The sequence below is a fragment of the Rhamphochromis longiceps genome, linkage group LG12, assembly GCF_057381845.1.
Source record: "Rhamphochromis longiceps isolate RC_006_pf linkage group LG12, R_longiceps_female_GT1.1, whole genome shotgun sequence".
NCBI lineage: Eukaryota > Metazoa > Chordata > Actinopteri > Cichliformes > Cichlidae > Rhamphochromis > Rhamphochromis longiceps.
The window spans coordinates 2,761,479-2,772,572 of NC_140568.1; the positions used below are offsets into that span (position 1 = coordinate 2,761,479).

Sequence of the window (11,094 nt, forward strand, 5' to 3'; positions counted from 1 at the left end):
TAGACAGCTATCTCGGGGTTACTCACTGGAATTATTTTGCAGAGTTTCAAGAGATCATCTTTAGCTGCCACTGTCATGTGGTACAAACTACATTAAACTAAACAATGCCAGCTACCTGATTCACACTGTGTCACACTGTGATATACACAATGAGATGTTTTGTTCTCTTTACATCATATTCCAAAATATACCCTCCCGATTAAGCTCTTTTTAGCTCTGCAGTCTCAAAACTGCAGCTTCCTGTACCACTGCCTCGTATTTCTACCAGCCCAGCATCCTTTTGTAGGTTATTGAGGAATGTTTACGCATGACTTACCAATTTTAAATATAGCTTATTTTTGTTGAGCGATAAGCTTGGAGCAAATCAATAATCTGAAACCTGAGAATTTCCTGTTGTCCACAGCAACTTGTTCTCCCATCTGACACAATGATTAAACAGTACCTGGTCTATGTTACACCTACATGTTTGCTGGGAGTGACAAAGGTTATTTAAAGATGTATGATTATAATAAGACAAGAATTACAGACTATACACTGCTACTGTTAAATGAGCCAATATAAGTGTAATTAAATCTTATTGGACTTATTTGGGAAAGTATTCTAAACCTAGAACAGCCAGTTAAAGCTGTAAATTTAAAATATGTTCATATGAAGCTCGGTACCTTACAGTTCCTGGACTATGCTGCTCTGCCTGTTGTAAACACGACCTGCTTCAAATACCTGCTCACCTTTATAGCCTGGAGCACAGTCACACCTGTAGTGATCTACCTCATCCCAACACGTGCCATTATTCTGACAGGGTCGGGAGGCACACTCGTCGATGTCCAAATGACAGCGGGAGCCTTGAAATCCTGGCACACAGAAACACTGGTATGCATTCACTCCATCTTTACAGATGGCTCCATTCTGGCAGGGCTCCGACTGGCACTCGTCTACGTTCTCCTCACAGTTTGTCCCCTGGTATCCTGCAGCACACTGGCACAGGTGCCCAGTGTCAGGGATGTCCGTACAGGTGCCACCGTTCTGGCATGTTTCCTCTGAACATTTGGTCACATTATCCTGGCAGTGCTCACCACCAAAACCAATTGGACAGTGGCAAGAATAGCCATTGACTCCATCGACACAGTAGGACTTATTACCCTGGCAGGGGTTACTCTGACATTCATCAACACCCTGGGTGCAATTGAGCCCTGCGAAACCACCCGGGCAGAGGCAGCTGTACTTGCCAGTTCCAGGTTTGCTTGTGCAATTGCTGCAAGTTGCATCGATGCAGGCATCATACAGGTCCTCACAGTTTTTACCTGTGTACCACACTGGTTCTTTGGGGCAAAGGCACACGTAGTCGCCAAAGTGGTCAAAACAAGAGCCGCCGTTGTTGCAAGGAGACGATAAGCACGCATCTTCTGCTGCTGTGCACAGCAGGCCTGGAAATGAAAGACAAACTTCCTGTTAAGAACACATAAAATCATGTTTCTTTACTGTCACTTTGTGATAGAGGTTTCTTCACTAACTCAGCCCTTAGAAGGGCTGTTTAGTCCAATTTGCTTACAACTCAAACATATAAAGTCTCTGTTAGCGTTGCACGTCGTGGCGTTAGTGTTTGTCCTAGCTCATCACTTTAACCCAAACTGCAACATTTACCATCCTCAGTAGTTTTAGTAACTAAACCAAAGTGAGACAAACGAAGCCAAGCGATGAGTGAAGCAGCTCGTTTCACAGTGTTGTGATTTATTGAGGCCCCTGTTATATTAACACAGTCTTTAAAGCACGTATTATAAACACTAGTCAACATAATGGATGTCCACACTACACAGTATTTAGTAAACATTTTGAAACTTTACAAAAACTATAAAGATATTGTTCATATATATTTCTAACAATTAGTAAAAATTAATAGTAGTTTATTTATGTATTTTTTTGTGTGTAATTTCATTTATTTGAATTTATCTGATAAAACTATAGATAATTATGATAAATACCACATGGATCATTTACTGGAGCATGGAAATGTTTGTCAGGTTAACTGATCTTTCTACATTTGCCGCAGGTGTAGCTGCAGGAAGGATTCACCTTTGAGGTGCAAATGAGACTCACCCCGTCTCCAAATGTACGAAGCATCCTGCAGAGATGTTCATTTAACCTCAGCCTGTATACGCAATGACAAGAACAAATGTGGGCACTGCAACAAAATACCCGAGAAGTCATTTTATATGTTGAACCTTGCATTATAATAGGCTCTTCCAAAGTTTCGGTCTAGCTGTAAAATTACTCTTTATCACCCCTAAAGCAGAAGAAACACCTGTATGTCAAGAAAGCCCATTGTGACACCTCCCTCTCCTTCCTCCACTAACAAAGTGTTGGATTTTCACTACTGACATCTACACTCACAAATTTATGGAATTACTGTAAGATGTTTTGAATAAAATCACCCCAATAAAATGGCAGCCACTGTGTCCCACTGCTAACAACCTCCCAGTAACAATCTGTTTATATCTTCCCTGCAACACCTACAGTCCTCATTTCCCACTGTATCCACTTTAACACCCCCAGTTCCTCTCACATGCATTTGCTATCACCTTCTTTATCTGCTCTTACTTCCTCCTCACATGAGTGTCTCACATCTCCATGCACCACCTTTCTGCTTTCCAAACCTGAGAAGTGCTGCATTGTTTGTTTCCTCTGTTTTAATTTCATAGTTGATAATAAGCCTCAGCATGCTCACTTATGACCAATAATCACACTTATGATGACAGGAAACAGGAGGAAAGAGAATGAGACTGAAGATTAATGGCTGTAGTGAAGGAGTAGACCGAATACAACGCTGAGGCCGATAATCCAACGTGGAGACTCTTAAAAAACAAAGAATAATAGTCTTCATGTTATATTATAGACATATTATAGTCTTCATATTATATTATAGACATATTATAGTCTTTATGTTATATTATAGACATATTATAGTCTTCATGTTATATTATAGACATATTATAGTCTTCATATTATATTATAGACATATTATAGTCTTCATGTTATATTATAGACATATTATAGTCTTCATATTATATTATAGACATATTATAGTCTTCATGTTATATTATAGACATATTATAGTCTTCATATTATATTATAGACATATTATAGTCTTCATATTATATTATAGACATATTATAGTCTTCATATTATATTATAGACATATTATAGTCTTCATATTTGAGTGTCTAAAGTGAGCCCTGATATAATTACATCTTTTGAGTTTGAAATTAAAACAAAATGTCAATCTAAGAAAAGAATAAAACTTAAATATCTGAAAGTTACTAAATATTTATATATTTCTTATACTGTTTACAGCAAAGTGGTGAGCACTATAGTCTCTCTGCCATCTGGCTGAAGCCTGTCTGTGTGGCGTTTGTTCTCCCCGTGCCTGCATGAGTCCTCTCTGGGTACTCTGGCTTCACCCCACAGTCCAAAGACATATTAGTCAGGAAACACTTGAGCTGAGGACAGTTTACTGTTCAGTGTTCATTATAAGCAGCAATGTGCACTACTAGCCAACTAGATCAGTTAAATGTTTGTGCGCTCTTTAGCAACACAAATGCCTGGTTAAAGGACATTATTCAGAGTTCATAGATAAAACTAGTTAATTGTTGGTCCTAAGCACAGTATGTAGGCTGTATGAATAATACAAAGCACAACACATTTCAGCAGCACCTAAGACATAATTTATTTATTGACAAATGCAATTAAGGAAATCAGATAAAGGAAATCCACCACATCCAATAATTTGTCTAGCAGAGAATCATCTACTATAGATTATTATTATTAGTAGTAGTATTGTCATTCTTATTATTACAGGTGTTACAGAACACAGAGGTCCTGAGGAGCCACCACAGCAGCTATTAAACTACAGATGCTTTAATATTTTATCTCTAATTCGGATTAGTTAGACAGCCTCCTGTTTAATGAAGTAGATCTAATCAAGTGATTACAACTGATAATGGCCTGCAACTGTGATACAAAATGCATTATGAAAATTACACTACTAAATTTGAATATGAAAGTGTGATATGTATTTGATAAAACATGGACTATATTGGTTTTGTTGTGTCATGATGAGCTGTGTGGCAGGCTAGGTTAGGACGCACAACTCTGAGACTCTCTTGACTTAAAGCAGCAGCTTTGCTAAAAGTAAAATACATGAACTAAACAAAAGGTGAGCTAGAACTACAACCTATACATGACCCGACCAGAACCGACAGCTAATTCGGAGATCGGGACAACAAACAGAGGGAGACTGAAATACACAGGCAGGATAAGGATGACGGACCAACCACAGGAGGAGAACTATGATTATGAAGCGCAAGAAACTAAACGATGTAACAAGAACACCAACCGTACAATAAAAACATAAACCTCCTTTTAAACCCAATTAAACAGTCCAAAACCTGAAGATTAAACGCTAACATAAGCACAAAAACTAACTGAACAAAACCAAGAAATATTAACAAAATCTCAAAAACACATGAACACTGGGTCACCAGATCCAGGACCATGACAGAAATGCAGCGAGTCAGATATTACGTTGTGTAGTCTCTCTTACATCAACATTTTTCTAGTTTTCTTTTTTTAGCCTCCCTCCTTCTCACCCCCTCCAACCTGCCTCCCCAGACTAGTATGGAAAGCTGAACTCCATCAGAACTCTGGGCTTTAACCCGCACTGGCTCTAATTCTCATCAGCACTGTAGAAGTGGGCAAACAGGGACAACTGCTGTCCTCACTCCTTCATCCAAACTCAGTCAACCCCTCACACATTCCAGGGAGATGATAACAGCTCCTCCTACACACACAGCCCATCAGCCCCCGTGCCATTACAGAACACATCATAGATCACGGCCGCACAGAGTCGATCCCTGACACTGACTGGTACCAGCCTCTCGATCCAACAATAACACTAAGCAGAGACGTGGACTGTTAGCAGGTAGAGTGATGTCAAACTGCCGACGCTCTCCAGAGACCTCAGCGTGTCTCTTTAGGGAGTCTTCACTTTAACATAGACCATGACCATTCCCTCTGATGAGAAGAAGGATATTGACTCAGTGTAATGCTCTTTTTTAAATCCCTCTTTTGGATAATAGTCAGATTTTCATTTGATTTGTATTCGCAGATTTCCTAACACTGAACCTAATCCATACTTTGAGCTCTAAAACATTGGGCAATGAGCTCAAAAAATACTTTTTTACTAGTAAAATACAAAATAATAATAGTGTGTCCCAGTCAGAATGTCTCTACTTTGTTGTTAAGACTTTGTAGAACCATTATTATATTTTTATATCAGAGAATCAGGGAATAGGGGTACATAGACCTTAACAGCCGAATACTCATGCATGGTTGTTACACACTTTGTTCCACAGGTAAACTCACTTTGTTTTGTTTCTAATTCTAGCAATTCATAGAAGACCTCCTCCTGTTCACCTGGATGTTCTGTAAGGCAGAGGTCTCCCATATGGAAAAGATATGTATAAATCTTATAAAGTTTGTATCTGTCTTGTGTGAAACTTGTATGAAAAGCATATAAGAGTGAAAACAGATATAAGATCCCTTGAAAAATTATATAATGAAACTTGGATGTTTTGGATACTTACTAAAACAATGTATGAAAGTAATGAGAAAGTGGCCACTTTCATGAGTAAATCATATAAGTTTTTACTATTTCTTTTCCATATGGGCTCCAACCTTTTTTGCGCCACGGACCGGTTTATGCCCGACAATATTTTCAAGGACCGGCCTTTAAGGTGTCGCGGATAAATACAACAAAATAAAACTAGTACTGGTACCAAAAAAAAGAAGATTTATTCATAACACACGTGAAAAGACCCAGGAAAACCGAGTAAACGATAAAAAGGATAACAAAATAACGCTGGAAACCGATAAAAACCCTGAAAACCAGACATTTCACACCTGAGCCTCAACTCTCGCGGCCCGGTACCAAACGACTCACGGACCGGTACCGGCCCGAGGCCCGGGGGTTGGGGACCGCTGTTGTAAGGCACAAGTAGAATTTGAGCAAAGCAGGTACATGTTCAACACAAGAGGTCCAACGAGGGACTCTTGAGGAATTCCACATGTTGGCTTTTCTCAAATTCATCGTTATCAAGTGACATGAAGTAGTGTCTATCATGTAAACATGACCTGAACCATCTTTTCCGCTCTATCCAGCAGTATCACCTGTGATCATTTAATACCAAAACAGAAGATTTTGTCTCATCACTATGCTGTGGTATGGACAAATCCAGCCTGAAGGACATGAAAAAGGATGTTTTGCATTATAAAGCATGTAGTTGTTGCCTGAAATAGAGAGTTATTAATTATCTGAAGCAAATCTGGGGCTATTCTAAATGTGCATAATTCAAGATAACCTTAAAGACAGAAACTTCAGTTCGAGTGTGATGTACTGTAAGCAGTCAGTAAAGTTCATGTACAGGCATACTTTAGCCATTAGATGTAATATGTTGTAGCAAAATGCATCATTTGAAATAAAGTCTGCTCTGCCTGTGTGTTGTTTCAGACATATACAGCAGAGTAATACTTACGTCATCATCTGTTCAAATATTATAAAGAAAACAAAAAGCATCCTGATGTCTCAAATGCTAATTAGAATAGATTTTTCCAACTTTGTCCCACATAACAAAAAGTTGTCAAAAGAAGCTGAAAATGTGCAGAAAAAATCCTTTAACAACAGTCCTGGAAAGAGGATCTGATTTAAGAACCTTATTTCTATGAGGCACTAGTGCCATCCAGTGCACCAACATGCCCACTATCACAGTGGGGAAAAAATTAACAGTCAAGACGTTTGACCACAACCGAAAGACACCAATACATTTTGTTTAAAACAAAAACAAAGGTAGGTGTTTTTTATTTTATCATTTTATCTACTTTTTGGATGTCTTTTAGACAAATGCTCCATTTGTCAACAGGAAGTGGTGAATTATTTCAATTAGCTTGAACCATCTGCAAAAGAATGGTTTATTTAAAATAAACTGCCAGATGTTTTCTTCCCCTCAATTCAGTTTAATTACATTGAATCGAATAGAAATCCAGCTTCAAAAATCAACTTCGTTTTTCACCCAAAGTTGAATGAATATAACCAATAATGATATTATTACTAATAATAATGATATAATCCCACCACTATTAATGATAAGATGAAGAAAAAGATGAAGAGGGGGAGAAAAAAATAATAATACCAATAGTACTAGTAAAGAAATAAGGGTAAACAAATATATAAAAAAGGGAACAGATAAATAAAGTTATGCATTATTATAAAATAGAGAGAATAATAAGGGGAAACTGGGAAATCCTGGAGCTAAGAAACTGTATCCGTAACCTTGGACTCAAGGGTTGGTTCTGGATGATCCTCATTAAGAGTAGCCATGGTGATTTTGAGTGCATCACCCAAATAAATGTTATTATTGTTTTCTGTTCATTACTGTATATGATTCACATACATATCTTCCCACTTAACAAGACCAGCTGGCTAACACAGTGGATACTTCCCCGGGTGGAAACAGCCCCCACACCCTAACGAGGAAGTTTATTGGAGGAGTGGACATAATGGTCTAGTGGGTAGCTGGAGAATAAATATTAGTGACTTGGCTTTCCTCCCCACAACACCTGATCCTGGGGATGTCCAGAGTGATGATGGTCAACCAGTAATCAAGGAGAGAGCTGGTAATGTTATACATTTGCCAGTTCTAACCCAATGAAATGTTGGCATTAAAAATAGATTTCTGGAGTTATTTCACTAACTTACTAAAAACAGCAAAACTAGAGCTAAGTGAATCAAATAGGTGACTACACATTTGTGCACAGATGGGTGCATTACAAAGGATGTAGATAGAGGTGTGTTGCTAGAAAATCAAATTCACTCTTGGCAGATGTAAAAGGCAGTCGATATGTGTTTACCCTGAGTCACGGCAACAGCACCACAGAGTCAACAGAGAGTACTGCTGCAGGGCTGAGGAAACAGCAGCGCTGTGAATCATAGATAAAGGGAAGCCCCTGGCTAACGCACGAGTTGAGCTCAGAGGAATTTTATTGAATCACCACAAGAGACTGGGCTCCGCTTTGGGCTCCTAATGCCCCACAGCAGGTGGCTGCTTTACTTTATACAAAAAAAGCACAAATCTTCTCTGACTCAACTAGCCACAGACATGCATTCTTTTGTCTCCTCCGTGAGTTACTGTAGAGGCCATGTCACTTTAAACTCACTATTTGTGTCTAGTCTGGAGGGAAATTTGTTTCTTCGTATAAGCTACACCAACTCCAATTATTTTCCGGGGAGTCAATTTGTCAGCTAGCTGCTCACAGACGTTTAAAAGTATAATACAAGGCTTCTATATACATCTTAGCCCCCATGTTTTTCATATTGTTAGTCACCAGTTTTCTATCCGCATTTCACAAATTCTTTTGGAATTAGACACAGCTCGTGTCCTATAGACGGGAATGGCTCTGACAAATGCACTTGTCTCCATTGTGTTCATCATCTGCAGAAGACAGCACTCAAGAGACCAATGGGTGAGTTTCAGGACATGTTGGTTTTGTATTTTTCCCATTTCCTAAAAATACCAAATTTGTTTTAAAGGTAACAGTAAATATATTTGTGAACAAACTCTATGTTGTTCAGCTTTTTGAGAGGTTTTCAAATGTGCTCATTGTTAAAAACTTTTTCTAAATACTTTTACTTTCATGTGAACTCTTCCAGTTTTCCAGTCTCTGTCATCCTCGTGTTCGTCTCTTCACCATCGCCCTGTCTCCTCTGTCTCTTCTCGCCTGCCTTCTTCTTTAAAACTTGCTGCGTGCCAGACCTCTTGCCATGCTCCTTAATACCCATCACCCCCTCCATTCATAGCCGAGACAAAAAAGCTGTGCAGCAGTGCAGCCGGACGCTCAGCTCGTTACCATAGTGATCTTTAACAATGCCACCCACAGCCAATCCATGCCGCCGTTCTACCACCGTTTAAATGAGCTTCAGACATTTCACACAAATGAAGGTTGCGGGAAAAATAGGTCAGTAGGGTTTCATAAGGTTTTGAACCCCCCCAACAGTACACACCCAGACACACCCTGCACACATTTAGGAGCCATAAGGAGCACACCTACTTAAACCCTGTTATATCTCTTGGTTCTCTGATAGAGTATGGATTCAGGAGGTTGAAGCATAAGCTCATTCGAGTTAATCTTGTGATCTCATGAGCACAGTATGATGTAAGTAAAGAAATGATTGTGCTAAACCTCCAGTTAAAAGATATATTTCTCACTTGTAGTTTTTAGCACAGACAAAAAACACAAAAGAAAAAACTAAAGACACTTTGTAACTTGGTGCCATTTCCATGTTCATTAAGTACATTTGATCTTTTTCATAGTAACACTTCCCTCTAATAAAAAGGTGGATTCAAATCATAATAGCAGAATATGTCACAGAGCACAACAGAGCGTCCAGATCCCCTCACTGCAGGCGTCCTTTAATTTGGCACCAATATGTATACATTTGTTATACAATATGTAGTATATCTGTAACATCCTTTACCTTTAAATGAAAAACTTACCAAACTACTCTCACAGTGTGTCCTGTTAGTTTCCGTTTTTATACATACACACTGCAGCATAAGTCTAGTGTTATTGTTCTGTTTTGTCCACATATTAAATGCGGGCTTTTTTGTAAAATGCGGGATATTACCTTTCAAATTAAGTCTCATACACCAATTTTTGCACAGCAATGTTTGCTGTTAAAAGGACTTTCCATTTAAATGTTGTAAATGTTCAAATGTTTTATAATAAAATGGCCCCAACCCTAATCTTGGTGGGGTTGGGGTAGAGTTTGTTAAAGAGTGCAAAGTTATTTTAATAACAGGAAACAATATGTAGAGCTCCACAATTATAGATCACAACATTTGGATAGAACAGGATTCAATACCCTAAATGTAAATCATATTTGTGATTCATCAGACAACTTTAAATATGTACTTTCTGTTGATGATAGCACTATTTTCCGGTCTGGTGATAAATTAAATCCATCTTTATGTCCTGTTAGGTCAGCAGTGGTCTGCATGTTTATTTACTTAAGCACTGACGCGAATATGTACATGTGTATGTCTGCACAGAGCCATCGTGCTGTTGTAAAATACCTTATTAACTATTTGCGTTGTCGGAAAAGGGCAGCTTTATAAGATTTTCTTCTTCGTGCTACACTTTGGTTCGCTTTGATGTAACTGTGGAGGTTATTGCGATTTTATACATTCAAGACGAAAAAAATCAAAAACTCAAAGTTGGGAGCTCACCCAGTTTGAACATCGTCATGGTGATGAGCAGCGTCCTCTGATATCTGGACCAAACCTTTCCAAACTCCATGGTAGAGCAGGCTGCTAATGTCAGTCTCATGCGATGCTGTCAGTCCACAGGTACTCCATTCAGCAAGATATGCGCTCCAGCTGCTCCAAAGTTAGCTGCTCGGAGCAGGCGCCTCCATGCTGGACCGCTAAGTGTGTATGTGCGTGTGTGTGTTTGAGAGTTTGTGTGTGAGTGTCGCAGGGTCGAAGTTGGAGTAAGCAGAGCATAATCACCCCAGCAGAGAGTGAAGAGTGGAAAACGTGGAGTGGAGTCATGGATCAGACTGAACGGGTCACTTAACTCCCTGCTCGCTGTCTGCACGAGACAGCTATCAATGATAAAACCTGCACACAAGACAGTCTAAACACAGTGGTGTGGATTCAGCGGCTTGTTTTATGCTGCAAATAATTATTATTATGCTTTTTAAAATAGCATAAAAATTATTTTTCCATCAGTTGATTGGCTGATATGTCGTTTCTCTTCCATTAAAATTTCAACTTGAAGAACTTGGTGAGAATAATTGCAGAAAGGGTATTTTGGGTTTGAATAGGACAAACCAAAAATGAACAAAGACTTTTATGAGGTAAATGCAAAGTCTAAATGCAAAGTCTGGAGCACGAGAAGTCCAGAAATTAATATAGTTCAGAAAAGTATAAGAATCAAGAAGAATATTCAATTCAATTCAATTTTATTTGTACAGCGCCAAATCAC

At 38.8% G+C, this 11,094-nt stretch overlaps 1 protein-coding gene across 1 annotated transcript in view; it reads right to left on the reverse strand.

Annotated features, from left to right (window-relative positions):
* Nucleotides 1-10,577, reverse strand: part of LOC146656566 (protein crumbs homolog 1-like) — a 31,405-nt gene extending 20,828 nt beyond the window's left edge. The window contains exons 1-2 of the mRNA XM_085424331.1: nt 10,335-10,577; nt 729-1,424 (exon numbers count right to left, since the gene is read on the reverse strand). Coding sequence (XP_085280457.1) covers nt 729-1,424; nt 10,335-10,434 — 796 coding nt within the window. The 5' untranslated portion in view covers nt 10,435-10,577. The remainder of the gene's footprint in view (nt 1-728; nt 1,425-10,334) is intronic.
* Between the last annotated feature and the right edge of the window lie 517 nt (nt 10,578-11,094).